Raw genomic sequence first — 26,499 nt, 5'->3', positions numbered from 1 at the left:
AGGATTAAATATATCCTACTGAAAGCTCTTTTACTGTGTACATCATCTCTGCAAACTGTTTCAAGGTAAGCCAATACTACTACAAATAAAGTGGCCTGGAGCACATTAGAAATTTTAACTTGAGAAGTATTGAGAACTTCTGCACTGATTGACTTTAAGAGGAGATCATTAGCAGATTTCATTTCATTTATATAAATGTATTGCACGACTATCTTAAAGTGCTTTATATTCTGGAACACTCTTTCAAGGGGAGTGGCGAGGGGGAAAAAACCTAACTGGCTTCAAGATTGAGATTGGTAACATTTATGGAAAGTATCTTATGATAAGACAGTCTTTAATGGTATACAGCTGATATGCAATTGTTAGTAGCAAATATTCCCCAATGTCTAGTAATGATATACTAGACAGAGAAGGCTCTGAGCTACTCACATGTAATTCTTTACTGGTGTCTGGCTATTGAGTCTTGATAAAATGCTTAAAGTCCAACAGATCATCATATTTAGGGTTCAGAATGAATTTTTCCCCAGGTCAGATTGGCAGATACGCTGCTTTTATTCTTTGCCATCTTCTGCTGCATGGGTCACTTGTGGGTTTAAACTAGTGTAAATGTTGGATTCTCTGTAACCTGAAGTCTTTAAATCATGATTTGAGGACTCAGTATCTCAGCCAGAGGTTATGGCTCTATTACAGGAGTGGGTAGGCAAGGTTCTGTGGCCTGCAATGTGCTGGAGGTCAGACTAGATGCTCATGATGATCCCTTCTGGATTTAAAGTCTAAGGCCTTGTCTACACTACAAGCTTTGTCAACAAAACTTGTGTCAACACCCAAAAGTTGACAAAACAAAAATCACCAGAGGATGGTCATACTTGCTCCCTATGTCGAAAGATCATGTCCACATTGGGAGCTCCATCATCGACAGAGTGTCAACACAGCTGTCCGTCACCCTCCCCGGAAGCAACTCAAAGATTAATAAGCTTTACAAAGGCCACCATGTTCCATTGTTCTAACAGGTTGGTGTATCCATATACAGTATTAAGTTTTTACTTAATATATTGATTTTTTACTTTGAATATTTTAAGATGACTGCCCTACATTTTTTTAATTCTCTCTCCTCTCCCTACCTTGAGACTGTTTTGATATAGGTGTATACAGTAGCTAAGAGGCTTACTGTATTACACTGCCCCATTGTTATAGCCATGTAGTTAAAATGTAGCTCTATCTAATGTAATGTACCTCAGTGTACTCTGCCAGCCAGCCTTTCTGAAAACAAAAAGGACCTCTACTTTATCATTGGTAAAGGTGCACCAGCCAGAATTTTGAGTTGCATCACGTGGCTTAAGTGTTCCAGGTACCATGGAAGTCCAGTATATATGTATAAACCTTGCAGCAAAACCATTCTCCTGTACTTGAAATGATGTAGTTTCATGTAGAATGCTTTGAAGTGCTGCACTCTGCTCGGAGGGCAGAGGCAGAGTGGAGAAGGCTTCAGGCGCTCCCCTGAAGTCAATTCCAAGGCAGAAATAGATTCTTATGGTTTCTGTTTTAAGTTTTAAAACTAGTATTGTGAAATAAGTAAAAGGGTATGATGATTGTTTTCTTTCAAATGTAATGTAATGGTCCTGCTTAAATATTCATATTGTGTCTGTGTACCAAAGAAATCATTTCTGCTTTGTGTGTGAGAATAAAGAATGTGTGTTAAAAAATAAGTGTGAACACCAGCATTGGATCAGATATTCTATGGCAAGGGTGGGCAAAAGGGCTTCCGCAGGCCAGATCCAGCCCTCCAAGCGGGTGGATCCAACCCGCGGAGGCCCTGCTTCTCCCTCGCCCCCAAGCCAATTAGAGCCTGGGGGCGGGGGAGCACCTAAAGCCTTCTCCGCTCTGCCCCTGCCTCCTGCCCTCCAAGCAGAGTGCGGCACTTCAAAGCATTCTACAAGAAACTACCTAATTTCAAGTACAGGAGAATAAATTATATATTCATATGTTTATATTATATTGCAAAGGCTGGCTTCTGTTCATAAAATTAGTGCTCTTTTTCCTTTACTTCCTAGAAGTGCCTAGTGCTTATTTCTAGGTATTTAATTTGCTAAAGATAAACACAAATACAGCCACAAAGTATTTTGAATGTTTGTATGTCGAGGGGGTGGGGTCGTTGGGAGCTGGGGGGGAGGGGGGGGAAGGAGTCTCAGGAGAGGGGAGGGGGGCCGGGCACTGGGTGTCTGTAGGGTTGCCAGGTGCCTGGCATTTTCGCATCCTGGCTGGGGGAAAAAATCAGAAAATACTGGACATTTTAGGTGTCCGGTATTCTCTGAATTTTTTACCAGACAGGAGGCGAAGATACCAGACTGTCCTGATGAATACCTGACTTCTGGCACTAGATTACAATTAAAATAAATAACACAAAGAACCTGCAATCTGAATTAAAGAATCACTTAAATGTTGAATGATTTTGGAAAATCTGGGATTTGGAAAATTAGAAGAGTTTTCTAACACATCATGGCTGTGTCTACATTGCACCCCTTTTCCGGAAAAGGGATGCAGATTAGACACATCGGCATAGCAAAATCCGCGGGGGATTTAAATATCCCCCGTGGCATTTGCATTTACATGGCTGCCGCTTTTTTCCGGCTTGGGGATAAGCCGGAGAAAAGCGCCAGTCTAGATGTGATTCTCCGGAAAATAAGCCCTTTTCTGGAGGATCTCTTATTTCCTACTTTCAAATAAGAGATCCTCCAGAAAAGGGCTTATTTTCCGGAGAATCACATCTAGACTGGCGCTTTTCTCCGGCTTATCCCCAAGCCGGAAAAAAGCGGCAGCCATGTAAATGCAAATGCCGCGGGGGATATTTAAATCCCCCGCGGATTCTGCTATTCCGATGTGTCTAATCTGCATCCCTTTTCCGGAAAAGGGGTGCAGTGTACACAGCGCCCATTTGTGGGAGGAGGGTGTATGAAGGAGGGGTAAAGAGGTTTAGGCCTATTGATCAAATGTAACGTCTTTGATGTACTTTATAGCATAAAAATTAATTATGCCACAAAATGCACTCTTGAATGGTAAACATAAGCATGTAGTGAGGTATGTGATAGTATAGAAAAATAAATTAATATACCTTATAAAGAGTGAAGTCTTAACAATAAGACACCTCTCTACAGTCCTTGTGTAAACTCTTACTACCATCATCAGTTTTACGGATTTAGCCAAGTTATAGTCACTGAAGTTCTACTGTACTGTACAACTCGATAGGTTAAAAACTAAAAATATCAAGCTATCCAATGGCCTGGGATGTATTAATATTTTTCAAACATGTACTGAAAAAGGGCGTGCAAGAGGGAGCATCCAGACAAACAAACACAGACATTTCCTTCACAACAGTTTTAAATACAAATAGATCTCAAAAAGGTATGATAAGTTACCCAAATACATTCAATGACATGGATACTACTACCTTCTTAGTAAAAAAAAATCCACATCACAACTAGACAAAATCCCATTCAGAAATATAGTAGCCCAGTGTCTGAGAGTCTGTAACACCGAAATTCTGGCTGTTCCCTCTGGGCGGCGCTGTTGCTGAAATGCTGACTGTTCCGTCTGGTCGGCCCGTGCTGCATGGGGAGTGCGGGGCCCAAACGGCCGCTTGCTCCCACGCGGCGGCCTGGCTGAGCGGCACAGAAGTCAGCTGAGAGCCACGGCGGGAGGTGAAGGGGGCGATGCAATGATGTTCACGGCCAGGGGGCAGGGCCTGGAGCCGCTGTCACGCCGCACATCACCGCCCCCTGGCCGTGAACATCATTGCCCCGCCCTCCATCATGGGGAGTGCGGAGTCCAAATGGTCATTTGGGCTCCATGGTCTCCTGAGTGGAAGGGGGAGGAGAAGTGAAAGAGAGAGACAGAGAGAGAGGCAGGAGGCGGAGGAGAGCTGGGGGGAGGGAGGAAGTAGGAGGAGGAGAGAAGAGAGAGACGGAACGAGAGACAGGAGGCTCAGGAGAGAAGACCAACGTGGAGGAGAGACCTGAAAATCCTGTCTTATGACAGGCTAATTGGCTAGTTCAGAATAAAAACGTAGGAAAATGTTCACTAGCAGCCTCTGTTAGGGCATGGCCACTGAGATACCCTTTATATAGAGAAGAATCCAAGCGTTTGTAGCCAGCTAATGTAAAGTATGAATAATAATCACAAGAGCAAACACTTAAGTGTGAAATTTTAGAGCATTTTTCTATTAGCATAACAAATATACCCTCTCTCTCACAGATGAGACACAATCCAAAACAAATTCTTCCTACTCGCATGTAATAAAATACACTGTACCTCACAGTGAAATCATAGGAGCAGGAGGCCAATAAAGTTGCATGAAATGGTGAAAACTGCAACAAAGAAAAAAAAAGTACTAACCTTAGGTACATATTTACCAACTTCCTAGAAACAAATAACAAAGATAACTGATAAGACTGATTAAGAAAGTACCACAACACACTGCAACAAAAGAGGCTACTTACTTTAACAACTGAGCTTTAGCAATTATGCTTTAAGCAATATGAAATCAGCTATACTATACTGGTAGGACTCCATTTCACTGCAGTGATTTCCAGCAGCACTACTATAAATTAAGGAGGTGACAGGATTTCCAATAGGTATTTCCTTTGAAATAACATAAAGCAGGCTATTAAACTTTACTTTCGGCTGACATCTTAAATGCTTTCTCAGTCTATAAAGAATGTTTCAGTAATGCTGTGACACCATTTTGGTTTTTCCAGCTCTGTTACAGTGAGACATCCCCAAATTTGTATCACACTTCAGAGCACATACAAAATAGATTTCATTGGCACCAAGGCTATACTTTGTCCTGAAATTCCTTTATTAATTAAGAAGATTGGAGTGAAATTTGAAAGCTGGCAATTACATAAAATAGCCTAATACATTTTCCCACAATGCAGGGCCTACTACAGGTTAAATTCTGGCACAGACTGTGGAGATGCACATGTCCAGAAAACTGCAACGAAGAGGGAAGAGCATCAGGATAAAAATTGCCCATCTCATCTTTGGCACCTTAACAGGGAATTTCCTAGGTTTCTAACAAAGACCTAAAAACCTTGAAAGGGAGTACACATACTAATCACTGATGTGCCTGCTAATTTACTTTACCTTTCAAGCTTTGGGGGGAAAGGGGAATTTCCTTATCTATATGGCCCCAAGATCTGCCCAAGAGGAGACCTGTTCCTGTAGATCTTGGATGTACTATTGACCAGCGTGGGAATGAAGGAAAATGTGTGGAGATATTTGTCATGTGTGGGAGAGGAGACAAAATGCATACCCTTGTCACCCAACATGGGGTGGGGAGGGGAAATCCCAATGCAGATCTCCCTTGATTCTCAAAGGAAGACCTATAGAGAGACTTCAAGCTCCTGGCTGCCTTCCTGCAGTGGCTATTAAGTAAATGAGGGGTGGGATGCTTCATCAACTTCTTCATCTCCACAGGACTGGAGCTCTTCTCTGACCATCCACAAGGAAGGCAGGAAAGTGCAGCTGGCAAGAGATGTAAAATCAGCAAAGAGGATGGGCTCTCTCTGGTTTCTGCTGTACCCCAGAGTGAGGAGTCCATCTAATAAAGATTCCCACTTTGTGTGCTTCACTCCCCACATATCCTTCACTGAAAGACATAAGAATCACATTGGGCGAAGGGCGGGGGAAGCAGGATACTTCAACTCCCACTTCCTACAAGCCAAAATAAGCTAGACAGTTTCTTGACAAGCTCAAACAGAGTTAATCAGGGACAAACACATACTAAAGTTCAAAGAGACACAGAGATAGCACTAAATGAACCTCCTATGACCTGTGAGGTGGGCCAACAAACTCTTAAGGCTCTTTGGGAAGATTTCCCTCCTGTAGATCTCAGTAGGGTCACAGAAAAGGTAAGGACAACTGCTGAATCCCACCCCTTTCCTAGATTTCCTAGAGCCTGAAGGACAGCTTCTTTCCCATGAGCCTTGAAAGCATGAACAGTAAGAAGAGGAGGTTTGAAGGAAAAAATAGAGGGAATTCATTGTCCCCAGGATCTCACATATTATTCCATGAACCTCTTGAGCTTATCAGAGCTGATAAGCCACAGTGCAGCTACTATTTCATATTTTAATAACCTATCAAAATCTTGAGAGCTTTGTCCTAGGGTATGTCTAGACTACATGGCTCCGTCGATGAAGCCATGTAGATTAGGTTTCTAGACATAGGAAAATGAAGTGGCGATTTTAATAATCGCTGCTTCATTTACATCCAAATGGCTGCCGCGCTGTGCTGATCAGTTGTTTGGTGGCACAGCGCGGTAGTCTGGATGGTCCGCGGTCGACAAGGGAAGCCCTTGTCGATTGCCCCAGTAAACCTCATTCCACGAGGCATAACAAGGCGGTTGACAAGGGCTTCCCTTGTCAACCGTGGAGTGTCCAGACTACTGCGCTGTGCCGCCAAACAGCTGATTGGCACAGCGCGGTAGCCATTTTGATGTAAATGAAGCAGCGATTATTAAAATCGCCACTTCATTTTCCTATGTCTAGAAACCTAATCTACATGGCTTCATCGACGGAGCCATGTAGTCTAGACATACCCTAGGACAAAGCTCTCAAGATTTTGATAGGTTATTAAAATATGAAATAGTAGCTGCACTGTGGCTTATCAGCTCTGATAAGCTCAAGAGGTCCATGGAATAATATGTGAGATCCTGGGGACAATGAATTCCCTCTATTGTTGCCTTCAAACCTTCTCTTCTTACTGTTCATGCTTTCAAGGCTCATGGGAAAGAAGCTGTCCTTCAGGCTCTAGGAAATCTGAGAAGGGGGTGGGATTCAGCAGCTGTCCTTACCTTTTCTGTGACCCTACTGAGATCTACAGGAGGGAAATCTTCCCAAAGAGCCTTAAGAGTTTGTTGATTATTATTTAAATCGCCACTTCATTTTCCTATGTCTAGTAAACTAATCTACATGGCTCCGTCGACAGAGTCATGTAGTCTAGACATACCCCTGGAGACCAACTAAGAGAGTCTGGTAAACTTAGGTACTTTTTTCCAAGCACAAAGTGAGAAGGAAATTAGGCTTGAAAATTCTGAACCCTTTCTACTTCTACCCCCTTAAGTTTATCCTATACAGACTAACTCGGCAACCTCTTGAAGCTACTTTTAGAGTGTCATTCATTAAGAGCAAATTCACTTCAAACTGGGAGAGTGGGAAAGATTCTCTCTCTGCCACATTACTAACCCACCAATTTGATGCCAATGGTAAGAAAGGGTGGGAGGGATTTAGCTTACAATGGAAACTTGTTTGCAAGCTTAATTTTGGGTTGGCTATACTGCTCCTTATTATTGCCTTTCACTCCTAAGGCTCTTAAGCTAGAGTCCTGTGCAGATTTGTATCTACATCCATATCTACATTCACAAAAATAATCCATGAATATCTGCAGATACCCACGGATATAAAGCAGATACCTGCAAATATGCAGAGTTCTTGATATAAAATTTGTATTTGCCTCCATATCTGCAAAAATGAGCCATGGATATCTGCATTCACATTCATGGATCTGGCTACCCATGGATATAAAGTTGGTATCTGTGGATCTGCCCTTTTGAAATGTAGAATTAGTAAATTCTAAGCCTTATTCTACATACATTCTGCCACCTCTAGAATAAAATGAAACCACTTTAAACTGCATGCAGCAATCATACAACACCATTTAAGAAAGGAATGAAGGAATATATTGTTTTCAGCTGAAACTACATGAAGAATTTAAGTTGACTGGCCTTTCTTTAAGTTTTTCATTCTGTGAAGCCCTAATGAAAAGATCATCTCTTGAAGCTACTGTATCTCGCAACACCCCAACACTTTGTTTTGAATGTCAAAATGTTGTATGTGCGCACCAGGAGAAAGGGCTCTGAGAATAACTAGTCTGTGAGCCATTAAATTCTTAAGATGCATGTATACTGTTTGCATTACTGACACCTTAATATAAATTAGTCTATCAAGAGTGTAAGACAAAGAACTAAACTTACTTTTACTCTCCTTACAGCATAGGTATGGCCAAAGAGGTTGAAAACTGGCTGCCGGACGTTCCTCAAATCCCAACCTTTCAAACTACAGTCAACCGCGCCGGTTACCAGCAAATTCTAATTATTAAAAACACACACACACATTAGAACAGGATTACTATTAAACTGCAATGATAAAAATGAGATTCATAGTCAATGTTTCCACTAATCTTTTCCACCCATGTGCCAGTCTTTTTCATCCCTTGGTGGAATATTGTTTTATGCGCACTGAGGCATGTATGAATGTGCACCACCAATGGAAATGAAAATGGGCACTCTGCTAATCAACTGGCTGGCATTTGAAATCTTTTCTGAATGGCCGCACAAGCACTGATTAGAGGGAACACAGTTCACAGTGTACAGTCTAAAAGGAAAGTGGAAGTGGAAATTACAAATCTTTACACACTAGAAACAATTTTGTGAACTATGCAAGTGTTTGTCTAACACTATAATCAAAGACTAAGTTCTACCTATGTCACTTATTCCTGGGAATGATGAGGCATGAGCCTTTGGTAGTGACTGAGAATGGCCTACCATGATTATTACTCTCACATCAGTAGAGCTGAAAAGAAACTGATGTGGTACAGGTTGAACTTTTCTAGTCTGGTACTTTTTGGTCTGGCAACATCAGTGGTCTGGCATCATTTTAATTATCTGGATGTCCACTTATCATGGGTTTGGCCAAGTTTTCTGCAGTCTCAAAAGCTACTAGTTTTGGCTCTTAATGTTCTTTAGATTTAATTTACCCCTAAATGTCTTTTAAGAGTCCAGTAAGCAATGGAAGCGTTGGTAATGATGCTAGACAATACTGACCTCCCACAGTTCAGCAAATTCTCTGGTTCAACACCACTCAGGCTCTGAGGGTGGCAGACTAGAGAGGTTCAAACTAGTAAAAGACCTTTACTCTTTAAGAAAAGTGGTTCCCTTAGGAATATTTACTGTAGTTTGGCACAACACATTATACCTCGTCATACTTGCACCAGTCACAGCTCAAGATCTCAGCCTGGTGGCCTGGAATCACCACTTTGACTCCTGGTGTCTTCACATCCCAAATTCTTAAAGTCTGATCACCTGAAACAACAGAATCATTGATAAGCCAAGTGTGCTTGCAGGGAGTTTTCCCATTTTAACTCTGAAATGCTTCAAATCTACTACTAGTACAAAGAGTGACAATTTGCTCAGCCATCTACAAATCACTTACAGTCCAAACAAGAACGGCTAATTATAGATAGAATTAATTGAAACACTGAGAGGAAATGATTATGATTTTATCATTTAATTAACAAGATAATCAACCCTAAGAATTAGCTTTGTTTTATCACTAGCACCCTCTGTTGTCTTCTCAACTTGAATAGATTTTGTTAAAAGGCTATGGGGTATAATTTTCAAAAGGGTCTAAGAGTATGTTTACAGAGAACATGTGACACACAGGATTCTCACTACATTTGGCAAGATTCACTCAAGATTATGTAATCAAGTAGCTCCAGTCCTGCTTATTTTATTTGTTGTGGGACACATTTCATGTTAGGTTTTACATTTTTCATATATATAACTGGACAACTTACCTGGCGTTGCTCAGGTCCTAAATTCAAATAAGTTTTTTTTTTTTAGTTAAATCTTTGTTCTGGAATGGGGCTGGAGATGAGGGGTTCAATATGCAGGCTACCCCGGGGACAGAGGACAACCCCAGCCCTCTCTCACCATAGCAGCTGGGGCCAGGTGAGAAGTGCCTCTTCATGGCTGCTGCAACAGACACAGCCAGGGTGGGGTGCATATCTCCCTGCTGGAGGGCAGACAGATACACGGACAAACAAACCAACAAACTCTGAAATATATAGTAGAAAGCTGTCCCTTTCACCACCCCTCCCCCCTCTGGCCCAATGGGGTTATAGTTGTCCTGGTCGCTTGCTGCTCCATTATAGTCATTCCATAGTATAACTGTCCCTCCTACCAGACCCCTCCTTTTCCATTTTATGAGAAACAACTGAATTCCAGGCACATCCCATTGTTCTGGCACAACCAAACCTTTACCTTGCTTTAAGTTATGATAAGAAGCTGTATACCAAATTTGGTGGTTTTAGTGCTTACCATTAACAAGGAGTTCTTGAACAAACAGACTCACAGATGGACAGACAGACAGACATTTATAAAATATATAGTAAGATGATAATGGGCTTTCTTTTTTTAAAAAACAAACTGCTATTTCATCTTTGAAAGATGTCACTCCATGCCAGATAATACAGATTTTTAAGAGACTTTCTTTCTGACTAGTAATTGCCATTTGTAAAAACATACAAACATTCAAAATACTGTGTGGCTGTATTTGTGTTTATCTTTAGCAAATTAAATACCTAGAAATAAGCAGTAGGCACTTCTAGGAAGTAAAGAAAAAGAGCACTAATTTTATGAACAGAAGCCAGCCTTTGCAATATAATATAAACATATGAATATATAATGTATTCAGGAACTTATGTTTGCCTCACCTGTCATCACCACAAGTATTTGAATCACACTTTGGTTTTGTTGGAAACTGAGTAAACCCAAATGCCCTGGAATTTAAATTTGATTTTCCAAGGGTGATTTTGCCTGGAGGAGCCACTTCTGGGGTGGAAATAAAGCAAAATCTGATTGTTATTATTACATCTCCTTTCTTGATTGAAAGACCTGAAGGCTAGAGAGTGTGATGGATTGTGTCCAGAACTATTCATAGTGTAAAGTAAGGATGCAAACAGGTAACCAGTTAACCTACTGAATGATGCTTATTGGGTACTGGTCAATCGGTGCCTGGGAGCAGACCACCACCCATAGCTTCCTGGGAACAAGGCTTGGAGTGTTGTGTCACTGCCAGCAGCAGCAGCCCTGACACGTAGGCCAGGAGTCTGCTGCTACCAGCAGCAGCAGCAGCCTTGGGACCAGGGCTGAGGGCCTGCTGCCTCTGCTAGTGGGAGTGGGGCTGGGACCTTGAGCCTCCTACATCAACTTAACAGTTAACTGATTAATTGGGATTTTATATCCCTAGTGTAAACCACATTACCAGAGAAATTGACTCACTTGGGACTGTATCCTCTCCTTTTACAATCATAACATACTACACCGATTAGGTGCATGAAGCATATTTAATTATTTTAACTTGTAGTGTTAGCTTAGATTCTGAATAGTAGGAGAGGAGTCAACACTATGTAACTAGTCAGTTCTCTGAAACCAGAGTTTGGGAACCACTAAGGTATACGATCTGTTAGGGGAAAAAATGTTTTCAAAGACTCTTGTAAGAGATATTCACATTTACAGACTGGTAAATCACAAAAGACAGACAGATGCCCACCCCCACACTCCACTCTTCTGTTACAAGGACATTGCAATAAGATGGAATATAAGGGTAACAATGCTGTCACCACTCATACATGAAGTGTTCTAAATACAGGAGTTCACCAAGTATGTAGACTGAATTTGTTGATTCACTCAATAAACCAAAAAAGCTGCAGTTCTGAACCTTTTCCCTCAATGAAAGCAAATTGCAGAGTAAAGCACTTTCCACACTGCATTTGCAAAGTGACTCCTTGAGCAAAGACTATAATTAATGGCACTAACATTAAGATGAATAAGGGAGAATCTTGCAGAACACATACTACTTGAGACAATATTTTCTTTCCCTTGCACTCAGGTCTTGCTAAAGCTGTAATGAAAATAGTCTGTAGTTACTCTAATCATTAAACATAATGACTGCATTCATTATATATAAATGAATACACTGTTAAAAAAAAGGCTAGCTATTATGCTAAGTCTCTCTGGGCTTTGCCCAGTGCAGAACAGATTCCTCACTTCCAAGTTACCAATGCTGTCAGGTATTGGACAGCGTCACAGTTATGTTATTAGGAAAAAAGATACTTTTTAGTTCATCTTGCTGGCAAATTTAAAGGACAATAAGAATTTGTTGCCGCTGTAAAGGATACTTCTATAGTGAACCAAAAGAACCAGGCACAGATATACTGCTCTGCAATGGCTAAGGGTCACTGAGCTGAATGGATTTACATTTGGCTATAAGCTAATGATGTGTGCATTTGGCACTTCTTTATGTGCTAGTCACCACTTTGTTCTCCAGGTAGAAAGAGAGACCTTCTGGACACAGGACACAATGAGTCATTAAGCCCTTTAAGCCATTAGGCCATCATTATTTATGTCTTGTCTTTAATCACATTTTCCACATGACTGGTCTTTCGATGTCAGCCACATTTATTGGGCCCCTGAGCAGATGCAGCACATCCACCTGATCTCCCAGCTTATTTTATCAGCTCAGAAACTGTTACATTAGAACCAAATTTATTTACATACACTGAATTAACAGTTCCTGGCTGTTAATATTTTCAAACAGGTGAGAGGCAATCCAGTAACCAATTTGAATACAAATCACTACACAAGATAACAGCAGTATTGTGAAGTACCTTACACATCTTTCAATATGTGAAATGCAAGTGTATTAGCTAGTAAATAAATGATAATATAATTGAAATATAAGTCAGACATATGCCATTCTCCTGCCCATTCCACACTAGTTAAATCTTGCTGCACAATGACATAACTGACTTAATTTTAGGACCTTTAATGAAATAAAATATTTCTCAGGTAGCATTCATTCCTTTTTTCTTTTGGCAAGGGATCCCCCTTCTTTACGTCTACTCCCCCATTTTCTTAAAAGAAAAATAATACATTGAAAATGATTTTACCATCCCTAGAACCAAGGAACTAACAATACCAGCTTAAGCCAAATACATAATTGTTCAAACATTCTCAAGTAGCTGGCAGTGCCCCTCAACGTAGATGTGAAAAAAACAACAACAACCCACTGATCCAGCACAGGGACTTTTTTGTGAACCTTCCTTTCCATGCTTTCAGCATTCACAAAAGGAGACTAGATAAGAACAAACATGTATTTTCACTTTCCCTGAGCTGACTGAAACCCAGAAATTCCAAAGACGAATAAATGTACCTCAGCTCTCAGGACTAACTTTTTGTTATAATTGTGGAATAAGTACATTATAACCATACAGATTAGCATTTTCCTAACAGGTAAAAAGAAACAGATATTGGGACATGAAACAGCTCCTTTCTGGCTTAAATTCCTGAGACTTAATGGTGTGTGATAATTCCTTTAAAGCAGCATTTCTCAAACTGAGGTCCACAGATCTCGGGGAGTGGGGTACTCCAGGAGAACTGTGGTCCCCATTGGGAAACCCATCCCCATCTCTCCCTTAGTGCCTCCCACTTCCTCTGAGTGTCTCCTTCACATCAGAGAACTCCAAGCGTGAATCCAGTGCTTGGAGGGAGGGAAGAGCGGTGACTTTGGGTCTGTGCCATTTCTGGAAGTGACTGGCAACATCTCTGCATCCCCTGGGGGTGGCCAAGGGGATCTCTGCATGCTTCCCCATCCCAAGTGCTGATACCACTCACTGCTCCCATTGGAACTGTGGCCAATGGGAGCTTTACAGGCAGTGCCTGAAGGCAGGCCCGCATGTGGAGCTCTCCTGAGCTTCCTACCTAAGAGCCACTGCCAGAAGGATATGCTGGTTGGGAGCTACCTGAGGTAAACCCTGACCCGAGATTTTCTCCTGCATTTCAATCCTTTACCCCAGCCTAGATTCTGCAGACAAATTCCCTCCCAGAGCTCGCTCCCCATCCCATACCCTAATCCCCTGCCCCAACCTAGAGCCTGCACCCTGCAGCCAAACTCCCTCCCAGAGCCCACACTCTTTTCTGCCCCCACTCACTTGCCCCAGCCTGGTGAAAGTGAGTGATGTGGGGGAGAAGGGGGAAGCAAGTAAGGGATGGTGGATACAGGGTGTGGGGGGTGGGGCTTTAGAGAAGGGGTAGGGCAGGGATTTGACCTTAGGGAAGGTGGTGGGACAAGGGCTGAGCAGAAGGCCATGGGGGGAGGGGTCCCAGAAAATGTTTAAATCAAAGTGCGGATCCTCAGGTTGCTAAAAAGTTTGAGAACCACTAAACTAAGGTATCTGAGCACTCTCTTGGATGAAGCTGAAGAGAGGGAGCAAAGGGGAGAGGTCGAGAAACTGGGCAGAAGAGGAAGTTCAAATATTCTCTTCCACCCAAATTCTGGTCAAAATTTCTGACACACAAATTTTCAGGCAAACACTATTTCCTAGTGAAACAAAGTTTATCAACTTTTATTTTCTGCTATCAATCTTGAGGATCCTGAAAATATAAAATGAGAATCCTCATCTCCTATTTTCCTCCATCATCTAGTGCCATAGTAGATGTCAGTTGGTTCCAATGCCATCTGCTATCCTGACCATAAAGGTGAAATGCCTTTAACCACCCAAGAAGTGAAGTGACGGCTTTGAAAATGCACTAAGATGCATTACTGTATTTAGGAAATGCCATTTAGATCTAAGAGCAAGAAACCAGCAGAGTTGTTCTGTTTACTGGACAGAATAGTGATGGATATGTCATTACAGAACTGAACGAAAAGCTCCATTATATGTCTACCATTGTAAAGATTTAAAATAATTCAAAAAACCTAAAAATATGTCTCACTATAAATCTCTCTGCTTCTTATTCAAGTTCTTTGACTTGAGGTTAACTTATTTAGTAGAACAATCATATATTTTATTTGGATATCAGAAGGCAGATTTAACAACACTCTGAGGGTATCAGTTTCTTTTATATGATGACTTTGGGTATGTCTACACTGCCCCCGGCTGGACTGTGCCAACGGGCTTGGGCTAAAGGGCTATTTAATTGTGGTGTAAATGTTCTGGCTTGGGTCAGAGCACTGGAACCCTCCAACCTGGCCTGAGCCAGCTGCAGTGTAGACATACTCTTTACTAATTTATATAGCATATAAAAGATATAAAGGCTACAACTGAAAATTTAGTGCCTAATCCAGTATTCACTGATTCAATTGAAAGATTAGCATCGAGTTCAACAAATGGGGCCCTTACATATAATTCCTCTTGCTTCCCATAAATACTAAAAACATTTAGTGAAATCTTAATTATGCAAAGTGTCCAGAAGGAACCAACAGGAGGTTTGGGTTTTGTAACCTGATTTAAGTTACAACTGGACTCTAAAAACACACACAGGGCCGGCTTTAGGCCAATTCCCCAGAATGGGGCCCTGTGCCTAAGGGGGCCCCACTGCTCCCCCCAGGTGCACGATGCATGTACAGTTCCGTCCTGGGCGCACGGCGCATGCGCAGCTTCCCGGGCGCACGGCGCATGCGGGGCCCCGCCCCCGGAATCAGGCCTCGCGCTTCTTAAAGCTGGCCCTGCTTACACTCATTAATCTTTATGATCAAGAAATCCTACTGACTTCAGTGTAATTCTCATGTGCTTCCAGTTAAATAGGTGTATTATTCTTGTGTCTGTAAGCTACTAAAGCGTAAGTACCAGAGACTCAATTTTCTCATAAAAACAAACAATAATCTTAAAATCCCGTTCTCTCACACTTTTCCATAGTAAGCCAAAGAACAATAATAATGCAATGTTCCTGTCTATTAATTTTTTGAGTAACATATTTACAGGATTTTTATTTCACCTCTGAACTATATACACACTCAATACAAAACAATTTTAAACACAAAAGTCAAACTTGTGAAATCTTACCATGGTTAGTTTAAACCTCCTCTAGCAATACAACATGTGTAATTGCTGTAAAGATCAGACTCAGATTTAAAGTCACTAAGACAAATTTTCCATATGAGGCATCCCAAAGAGACATTGATCGTAAACTACCATACACAGTCTCAATATCCCAGGATGGTATTTCATAATCATTGTCTCCTTCGAATTGTTCATACAGCAGCACTGACTGCAAAATTAGTGGACTATTTCAAGTATGAAATAACTAGCTAGGTCAATGCAACTTGTTGTCTATTTGACATTACAGATCAGAGATATTACCATGAAGGTTGAGTCGTTTGAAAGAGACCTTTAAAAATGAGATATTGGAGTGAAATTTTTCAGTTTGGCAAACTCTAAACTAATATAAAGTAGGTTTGTGAATGGCCAAAACTGACAGAAATAGCTCTTGCATGTTAAAACTATTGGTCCAGTGATTAGAGCACTTGCCTGCCATGTGTGAGAACAAGGTTCAAATTCCTGTTCTGAAGCAGACAAAAATGTACTTTTTTTTGATTGACTGAAAAATTCTGAAAATGTTCAGATTCAGTTTAACCTAAACCAGATTATTATTTGCTCCAATTTTCAAAACTGACAACACAAAACATCAGTTATTCCTCCCATCCCTAGTCACAATGGCTTTTATGGAAACAAAAAGCACTAAGCACCAGTGTTCCCTGTAAGCTGTGCAATGTGCAGTCACTCAGGAGAGATTCAAATGCTGCCCAGCTGGTTATAGCGAGGTTTTTTTTGTTTCTACTGGTAATGCACTGGATGGAAAAAACTCTGCATGTGGATGGAAAAGATTAGAGGGAACATTGGCCAGCATGGTTTAAGATTATGAGTTTTACCAATTGGCATTGTCCAAAATTTCTACAACCCCACAACACTGTTGAGAGTATTTTGTGTCAGAGGATTTAATTTTAATGGTGTTGTGCCCAGAGTACAGAGAGCCCAATCCTGTAAACAGATGCACACACAGTCACTGCTGGAAGAGACACAGACTTCCAAGCTATGACAGAAGTGACTATGCAAGCCAGCTGGAAGCACTCTGCAGATCACTACTTGATTATAAGAACTCATTATCAACAGACAACTCTACTTCTACTGTCCAAGCTCAGTCAAATGGAAATAGCCAGCATGAATCATAAGAAGTAAATCGGGTTTTTAGAAAACATTTAGTTTTTATAGTCTTAATTGTTAGTCTGTCTATAAGAAAAATTGTGCATGCATGTTTGTTTTGACTGCATCTCTTTAACTGAAATAATAGGAAAATATTTTTCATGTTTATTTGAACATAAGAACGGATGTACTGGGTCAGACCAAAGGTCCATCTAGCCCAGTAGCCTGTCTGCCGACAGAGGCCAGCACTAGGGGCCCCAGAGAGGGTGGACCGAAGACAATGATCAAGCGATTTGTCTCCTGCCATCCCTTTCCAGCCTCTGACAAAGAGGCTAGGAACACTAATTCTATCCCCTGGCTAATAGCCTTTTATGGACCTAACCTCCAGGAAATTATCTAGCTTCTCTTTAAACTCTGTTATAGTCCTAGCCTTCACAGACTCCTCTGGCAAGGAGTTGCACAGGTTGACTACACGCTGTATGAAGAAGAACTTTATTTTATTAGTTTTAAACCTGCTACCCATTAATTTCATTTGGTGTCCTCTAGTTCTTCTATTATGGAAACTAATAAATAACTTTTCTTTATCTGCCCTCTCCACACCACTCATGATTTTATATACCTCTATCATATCCCCCCTCAGTCTCCTCTTTTCTAAACTGAAAAGTCCCAGTCGCTTTAACCTCTCCTCATATGGGACCTGTTCAAAACCCCTAATCATTTTAGTTGCCCTTTTCTGAACCCTTTTCAAGGCCAAAATATCTTTTTTGAGGTGAGGAGACCACATCTGTACACAGTATTCAAGATGTGGGTGTACCATAGTTTTATACAGGGGCAGTAAGATAGTCTGTGTCTTATTTTCTATCCCTTTCTTAATAATTTCTAGTATCCTATTTGCCTTTTTGACCACCGCTGCACACTGTGTGGAAGTTTTCAGAGGACTGTCCACGATAACTCCAAGATCTCTTTCCTGATTTGTCATAGCTAGATTAGCCCCCATCATACTGTATGTATAGTTGGGGTTATTTTTCTCAATGTGCATTACTTTACACTTATCCACATTAAATTTCATTTGCCATTTTGTTGCCCAATCACTCAGTTTGGTGAGATCTTTTTGGAGTCCCTCACAGTCTGCTTCTGTCTTGACTATCCTAAACAGTTTGGTATCATCCGCAAAATTTACCACCTCACTGCTTACCCCTTTCTCCAGATCATTTATAAATAAGTTGAAAAGGATTGGTCCCAGGACTGACCCTTGGGGGACACCACTAGTTACCCCTCTCCATTCTGAAAATTTACCATTTATTCCTACCCTTTGTTTTCTGTCTTTTAACCAGTTCTCAGTCCAAGAAAGGACTTTCCCTCTTATCCCATGGCCATGTAATTTACACAAGAGCCTGTGGTGAGGAACCTTGTCAAAGGCTTTCTGAAAATCTAAGTATACTATATCTACTGGATCCCCCTTGTCTGCATGTTTGTTAACCCCTTCAAAGAACTCTAATAGATTAGTAAGACATGATTTCCCTTTACAGAAACCACGTTGACTTTTGTCCAACAAATTATGTTCTTCTACCTGCCTCACAATTTTATTCTTTACTATTGTTTCGACTAATTTGCCTGGTACTGAAGTTGGACTTACCGGTCTTAAGTTGGACTTAAGAACTGAAGTGTCTTCTGTTTAGGTCAAAATCAAAACACTTCCAGCTTTGTCAATACCACACAGCTTTTAGCAACATGGCTATATAATGAAAAGTTGAGCAGTGTAAACACTGTCAGCACTTTTGCCAACAATATACTTCCACCCCCTACAAACAGAGATCATATTGTTGACAGGAAAGCACTCCTGCTGACAACGAGCACTTTACACTGGCACTTACAGTGGGAAAGCTTTTCTCTTTGGGATTGGGGTGTATGGAGAGTTTATCCACCTATGAACAATAAAGTTTTGTCACTCAATTGGCAGCTTAGACAAAGCCTCAGACTTTAATAAGGGCAAGAACCATTCAAAAGGAATGGTCTATCAATGCTTCCAAGTATTCAGTTGAACTGAAGACATACACTGTGTCCTAATTCCCTATTCAAATCACTCTACAGGCTGCATTTGGACCCAAAGAGATTCAACCTGGCTCTGTCCATGGGGAGGCCAGGTTGGCTGTCCCGGGGTGGGATGGGGGTGTGGGATGGGGCTTGTGCCCTTGACCACTGGCTCCAGAGGCAGTTATGTTATCTGCTGTGCTACTGGGGGAGCCCCCCAACGTGTGTGTGTGTGTGTGTGTGTGTGTGTGTGTGTGTGTGTGTGTGTGTGAGAGAGAGAGAGAGAGAGAGAACGAGCGCACGCTCGTGTGCAGGATCTACAAAACTAGAAGGAGCAAAAAAAGTAAGATTGCTGATTTTCTTTGTTGAGGACAGGGCACAGCAATATATACACTTTTATACTGATATCTTAAAGAGACGTCTCATACTTCAAGTTCTTCAGCGGGCAAATGGTCTACTGCTACCATGGTTTTGGGGGACAATCTTTTAAATGTGTCTGAATATTTAAAAAAGCAGATAGTACATCTTAGCAGCCCACAACAAGAAAATTATGTGAGGGAAGGAGAGTAGCATATATGCAGTAGTATGAAAAACTGCCTCAGGATCACTGAAGTGAAGGAAATGCTAGATAACTGCTGATCCCAGTTGAGAAACCAAGAGAAGTGATTTAAGGATCACAACAAAAAGTGCAGATCCATTCCATGGCTATACATTTATCTTTTTTTCCTCCATTTTAAAAATATGATACACACCACCATCTGCTGGACAAAGTGAAAAATAATTCAATAATGCAGGCTTTTCTGACTTGAATGCCATTTTACTGTAATATTTACCTGAGGCAGATGCAAAACAGCCTGGGATGTGTGGAGACCATATAGTGCTGTAAATGATGCCTTCATGGCCTTTAAAAGTGCATATTGATCGCCCCACAGCTGGGTCCCACTAAATAAAATGAAAAACAAAAGTCTGCAGGTAGACTGTAGCAATATTTAAATCCAGTTATTTATTTGGGCCTAAGCATACTTTCCAAGAAAGCTATTAAAATGTACACTTTTATTCTACAGGGGCTTATGCAAAATTAAAAGGTTTTCACATATACATTCACATAGAAATTTAAAAATGGTTTATTTAAGACCAGACTCTCTTTATATATATATATATATTTTACGTGTGTCCATCAAATGGTACACTGGCACCCAACAAAACTGAAAATATTTCATTTACCCTTTGAAATGTGTCTGGTCCTCCTGCTATTTAGATATTTTGGCACTAATGGGCATGTGTGTGCATGAACACACATACATGCTTCTACATTAATCAGAATGGAAAGTTTAAAAGTATCTTCTAAAGGCCTCATCTTGCAATTAGTTTAGCCCAAAATCTTCCAGGGATTTCTCTGGGAATTCTATGCCTTGGTGGAATACAGGTTCTTCCCTTTAACACATATCATTGAAAGAACTCGTATGTTTTGAAAGTATACAGATATGAAGGGTAATGCAAGTGGCCAAATTAAAAGAAAATAAACCAAATGAAATTACAGCATCAATATAAAGAGGAAAAGGAGAAGGTACTGCATAAGAGAGGACAGTATTTCTCAACACAAATTATGAACTGCATGTTGGAAAACATACCCCAGTGCTGATCTTCTGCACAAAGTAAACATACCAGTTTGGCTGTTTGGTCCCATGAACCAGACACCACTAGCTGTTCTCCTCTAGTTTGGCTCCAATCAACACTGTAAACCTAAAAATATTACAACAGCTTAGTTTAGAACTGCACACAAGTCCAGTTTTGATATTGTGCCTATCCAAAGTTTCATAAAGCATACCTGGCTTTTCTAGTTCGAATCACAATCAGCTGAAAATGTGCACATTTGGCACTAAAAAGCAGTCATAAAGCCACTTAACAGTGTATACAATTAAATTTAACATCTCCGTTTTGGTTTATGAGATCTGCTTTTTGTCATCATATAGATACCAAATAACTCCTCCTCTTAAAACTAGGACTAAATGAGGAAAAAAGTTGGAGTTATCTATTTGTTGTGGAAAGATTCATTAGTCACTCTTAGCCTATAATTAAAAGCTCCAGGGGCTTGGGAAAAGGAGTTATTTAATTGTGAGACAGACATTCATGATTGGACTCCAGCTCGGTCTCTGGGACTCTCTGAGCTCACAGGATTCCAGTGCCGAGGCTGGAGCCCAAACCAGAATGTGTACCCCACAATTAAAAAGTTCCTTAATCCGAAACCAAGCCAGCTGGCACAGGTCAGCAATGGGTTTTTAATTGAAGTGTACACAAATCCTTACAGGACTCAAAATCTCCCATTTTTTATATACACAAAATGAAATTGAACTTTATAGCATGTTTAATAGGGAAATTTAAAAGCTGAACTCATTACCTAGAGTTCTATACCTTTGAAGCCTTTCTCTCTCATATTATATAAAAAAATACATTAAAAGAAAGCTGAAGTTGCAAACTCAAGCACTCAAAAATCTAGAAAATGCTGCAATTAGGGTTGAACACGGAATGTTAATTTCCCTGCCTTGTGTGCATGTCTTATAATGGTCTCCTTGCCCAGGAAGTCCCAGTCTTTCCCACCCCTCTGTCCAGGAAAGTCCTGCTTAACCCCAGGCATCCCACATGGCTTTTCCGTATCAAGTACTATGCACCGGAAATCAGTGGATTTGTACTCAGCACAGCTAAGCCACGCCATTGCTGCTCTTGGTACTACAGCCACACTACTGTTTATACTCACACTAACTCAATGAGAGCTAGCACCTGTATGTGTGTGCAATCTGGGAATCATACCCTTAGGCTGTAATGTAACTGTCACCCAACAGAGACAATCAATATAAATACCACCTTACAGTGATTCTAAAAATAGTCTCATCTCTTCTGGTAGCTTATTCCACACTTGAGATGCTCTAGATTGAAAATACTTTACCGCAACCTTTCATAATAGGTTTTATTAGCTCCATTGTCCCAGGAAAGCATAACTGTCCTGCTGGGTAATGGATACAGAAGTAAACACATATATTGATAGCTGGACCCCAACCATTAATGGTTCTGAAGACCAGGAGCACAACCTCAATAGATACTAAAAGTGAACCATGACCCCATGCAGAGGACTGCCAATTTTAAAAAAAGGAAATGTTATGGAATTTTCCAACCTGATTCCAAAAAGCTGGACTATACTGTGTGGTAATGTGCAGAAGTGTGATTTCCAAAGAACAGTGAGATACACCTTAACTCATTCATGTGGATCCAATAAAAAGTTCTCTCGTCCATATTAACATAATTCAGAAACACTACATTAACACACACTAGGAAATTTTTGTTCACACCACCAAGCTCTACATGGGTCAACACATTACAGGTCTTTAGTGCACATCACATTATGTAGACAAGCCATACATTTCTGCAAAAGACAGATGTACTATCTCCAGCCACTGTAGCTTCCTGGCTCTGTCTAACTTCTGAAATTTGTGACTGAACTGGATTGACTGAGGAGCTCTATTTTGTGTGTCGCTCCCAAAAAGGGCCACTATGACCATGTGTGGGGGGAAGGGCCTAAATAGTGCAGTGGTTCTCAAAGTGTGGTCTGCAGACCACTGGTCATCCATGGCGGTCTTGCTGGCCGGCCACGGTCTTGGGGCTTGACCCATCCCCACACTGCAGCACAGTGCCTGCACTGATGCTCCAACCCTGTGCCAACCTTTCCCCCCTGCAAGACTGGAGTGCTGGTGCCAACTTCTTGCTGTGGGAGGAAGGGAGCCCTGTAGGCTGGATCCAGCTTGTGAGGGAAGGAAGCTGCTTCATGTGCTTCTGCTGCCCTTCCCCCTTGCTGGTGGAATGGCAGCACAGGAAACCACTTATCTGGAGGCTTTCCCCACTACTCGCATTAGCTGGAGCAGGCCAATGGGAGCAGTGCCTGGAAGCGGCAAGAGGCACAGAGACAGGTAAATGCCCCCACCCTCCTCCTGCCTAGACCCTGCACCCCCATTACCCTCACACACACCCCTCCCGCCAAGACCCTCTCTATCAGCCTACTCCTGTACCTTCCCTCCCACCCTGACTCCCACCCCGCTCTTGCACCCTCCATTCCACTCACACCAATCACCCTGCTCCTGCACCCTTTCTCTTGGCCAGACCCCACAACCCTACACCCATTTTGTCATCATTGGTGGTTGGTTGGTGGTCCGCAGAAAGATCTGCACTGAGCAGGGTGAGCCATGGACCAAAAAGCTTCAGAACCACTGACTACGATGAAGAGAAAAGTAAAACCTTAACCAAATAGACAAAATAAATTTTTAAACTGATTTTACAGAATGAAGATAGTGAAAGTATTCCTTGCCTTACATTCTAATGGGGTTTCATCTCAGTTGCATTGAAATAAATCAGTAAATTAATTTAGTTCTGGTTAGGGATGTAAATAAGTAGTTGAATACACAATTAACCAATAAGACTAGACTTATTGGTTAATTTTCTCAACTACTCACATCCCTCTCCCCACTTTTGCTGCCTGTCATCAGCCAGTTCCCTCCAGCACCAGCTCTGAGGTGGCGCCTGCTCCAGCTGCCTGTGATAGAAGCAGCCACTGCCTGCAGTGAGCCCAAGCTCGCTGTGGACAGAGGCTGCTTTGCGGTAGTAGCCCGTCTACAGGGGGTCCGAGCTCCCTGAGGACAGAGGCTGCTCCAGATTCTGGTGCAGCCTCTGTCCACAGGGAGCTGTGACCCCCGCGGACAGGGGCTGCTGCCAGATCAGCCTCTGTCCACGGCCCACCCAGGCCACTGCAGACAGAGGTTGCTTCAAGGCAGCCTCTCCCGCTTCCCCACCCTGCAGCAGCCTCTGTCCATGGAGAGCTTGGCCACCCCACACTGCTGCCTCTCTATTAGGGATGTTAAATTTTGAATAATCAGCAAGTCAAGTAATCGATGGAATTTCCATCAACTACTTGATTAGTTGATAAGGGGGAAAGAGGTGCTCACTATCCCCGCTGCACCTCTGCCTTTGAAATGTAGTAAGAGCCACCCACAATAATCTCTACCACACACTGAAGTCCTCATTTTTGGGCCTCACCCAGAGCCGAAGCGGGGCCAACAAAATCTATTAGCCTGGGTTTGCGAGGGGAATGTGGGGAGTATCTTTCTGCTTCTCAGTCAGAAGCCATGTCAATTAGTCGATAGGCCTAGGCTTATCGAGTAGTCAACTATTCAACTACTCTTTTACATCCCTACTCTGTATCAGAGGCAGCAGCACGGGGCAGCAGGAAGCCTGGTCTGTGCGGAGAGCTGGTTTTTAAACTGGCTCCCCTTGAGGACCAGCTCCCACCTAGCACCCTGATATAGAGGCAGCAGTGCGGTGTGGCAGAGGGCTCCCTGGGAGTGGGGCTAGTGCACACTGACTGCTGGTCCTGCCTCCAGGGACTATAGAATAGTTGAGTAACCAATAGGAATTCATGTGGTTACTTGACTATTCAATTAACTGGTATCTAACATCCCTAGTTCTGGTTATTCATTAGGTGCAGCAACTCGCTGAACTGGGAATAAAACTCCATGTTCTCTGATAATAAATATGGGGATTTACATTAAAATTGTTTATACTTCTTGAAGTGGGAGGACTGAATCTTATTTAGAAGAAAAAGTTGATCCCTGCCAAACTTTCCATTAAGACACTATAAAATTCAATGGCAGCAATCATCGGAAGTATCAAAATGGATTAAGATGGCAGTAAATCATTTTAAAAAGCATTGTCTGACAGTGTTTACTAGAAAATATTAATTATACTCCTATTACAATCTGGCTTCTCTTAGTGCACCACTTATAAAAACTGATCCAATTCTTCCATATCTCATAGTAAGCAGTCTGCCCATGGGTCCTACATGGTCTTTCTAACCCATGGCTGACTAACCATGACTCCCTACGTTCCCTGTCAAAACCAAGAAGTTGGTTAAGAAACTCTTGTTTCACTGACAGATGGTGCCACAGAATTAATAATAATCATCCTGGGGCTAAAACTGCAATTGTAAAATGACATGAAGAAGAAGATAATGAGATGCAAGTGCATGTGCCTTCCCATTTACATGCACTTTGATTCCTAGCTTGACAATGAGTGCCCTTTCCCTTAGAGCAGGGGTGAGCAAATTCCCAGATCCCATAGCAGGGAGGTGGTTGTAATGCCCAGGCCCTATAGCTGTGGTGGGGGAAAGGGGGGGAGATGCGGAGAGGAAGCCTTACGAATTGAAGGTGGCCTGGCCAGCAACATGCAGTGCCCCATCCCCAGCTGATCAATCTCGTGCTGGGGTGTGGCTGTTCCCCGTGCTCACTCAGCAATATCCTGTTCCCATTCACTGCCCACAGTGGTGAGTGTATGGATTGCGTCTCTCCTCTGCCCCTCCTTATCCATGTTGAGGGAAAAAGCCCCATTCCCACCACATCCTGTGTTCCTGGCACAATCAAACTCTTAAGAGGATGTTGCATACCAAATTCGGTGGCCCTAGCTGTTACCGTTTAGGAGGAGTTCTCACAGGGTACGTCTAGATTACAGGGTTTTGTCGACAGAAGTTTTGTCGACAGACACTGTCGACAAAACTTCTGTCGACAAAGAGCGTCTAGACTACATCCAGTTCTGTCGACAAAGCAAGCCGCTTTGTCGACATAACGGTGTGGACGCAAAGGACAGTGTAGATGCAATAATGCCTTCTATCGACAGAACTCTGTCAACAAAAGGCGTTATTCCTCGTAGAACGAGGTTTACATACCTCGACAAAACTGCTGAGTTTTGTCAACGTTATGTCGATATAACTCAAAGGCAGTGTGGACACAGGTATAATTTTGTCGACAAAAGTCTACTTTTGTCGACAAAACCCTGTAGTCTAGACACACTCACAGAGACGAACTGACAGACAGGAGGACATTTCATTTCTTATATGACTCTATAACTCACATTTATGACCCACTGACCACAGAAATATCAGTCAGGGGCCACATTTTACTTTCACAAACCACAGCCTAGGTGGAACCAGGCTAATAGATTTTGTTGGCACCCTTTATGCTCTGGGGTGGGACCTAAAAATGAGAGGTTCAGTGTGTGGTAGAGAGCTGCTGGGAAGAGGGCTTGGGATGAAGGATCTGGGAGGGAGGAAAAGTGCAGAACTGGATTGGGGTTTGCTGGGTCTGGGTGGGGGGTAGGGTGCAGAAGTAGGCTGGGGAGGCTGGGCAGGAGTTTTGGTGCAGGAGAGGGTGGGAGTTGGGAGATCTGGGTGATGGGGGGTGGGGTGCTTACCTGGAGGAGCTCCCCAGGATTACATATGGTTCTGTGTCCCCCACTGCTCCCAGGCATTGCCCTGTACTGCTCCTATTGGCCATGAATATGACCAATCGGAGAGGCGGAGGAAAAAGTTCTAGGCAGTGCTTTGATGTGATGCCATTTCCCCAGCGAGGGGAGATGGTGCGGTAGAGTGCAGAGCCGCTCCTCCCCTCCCCCGCACCAGTCAGAGCATGTGGGTTGGATCTATCCCTGGGCATGCCTGACTCCAGCCCATGAGGCTTGGGGCTTCCCGCTGTGGGGTTGGGGGGGAATCCCTGAGGGCCAGATCTAGGCAAGCCGGGGGCCACATCCAGTTCCCAAGCCTGAGGGTTCCCACCCTGGTTT

At 42.3% G+C, this 26,499-nt stretch overlaps 1 protein-coding gene across 2 annotated transcripts in view; it reads right to left on the bottom strand.

The window, feature by feature from the left end:
• Positions 1-26,499, bottom strand: part of PEX7 (peroxisomal biogenesis factor 7) — a 67,259-nt gene that overhangs the window by 29,104 nt on the left and 11,656 nt on the right. The window contains exons 4-8 of one of the 2 annotated variants that reach the window (XM_075924259.1): positions 20,512-20,589; positions 19,680-19,788; positions 9,027-9,133; positions 8,027-8,140; positions 4,306-4,361 (exon numbers count right to left, since the gene is read on the bottom strand). In XM_075924259.1, coding sequence (XP_075780374.1) covers positions 4,306-4,361; positions 8,027-8,140; positions 9,027-9,133; positions 19,680-19,788; positions 20,512-20,589 — 464 coding nt within the window. Of the gene's footprint in view, positions 1-4,305; positions 4,362-4,464; positions 5,521-8,026; positions 8,141-9,026; positions 9,134-19,679; positions 19,789-20,511; positions 20,590-26,499 lie in introns of those variants that run through there. The other variant, XM_075924260.1, reaches the window with a different exon arrangement.

Source organism: Pelodiscus sinensis, chromosome 3 (assembly GCF_049634645.1).
Source record: "Pelodiscus sinensis isolate JC-2024 chromosome 3, ASM4963464v1, whole genome shotgun sequence".
NCBI lineage: Eukaryota > Metazoa > Chordata > Testudines > Trionychidae > Pelodiscus > Pelodiscus sinensis.
Note: the sequence above shows the minus strand (reverse complement) of the source record. Positions and strands in the feature narration are given on the sequence as shown.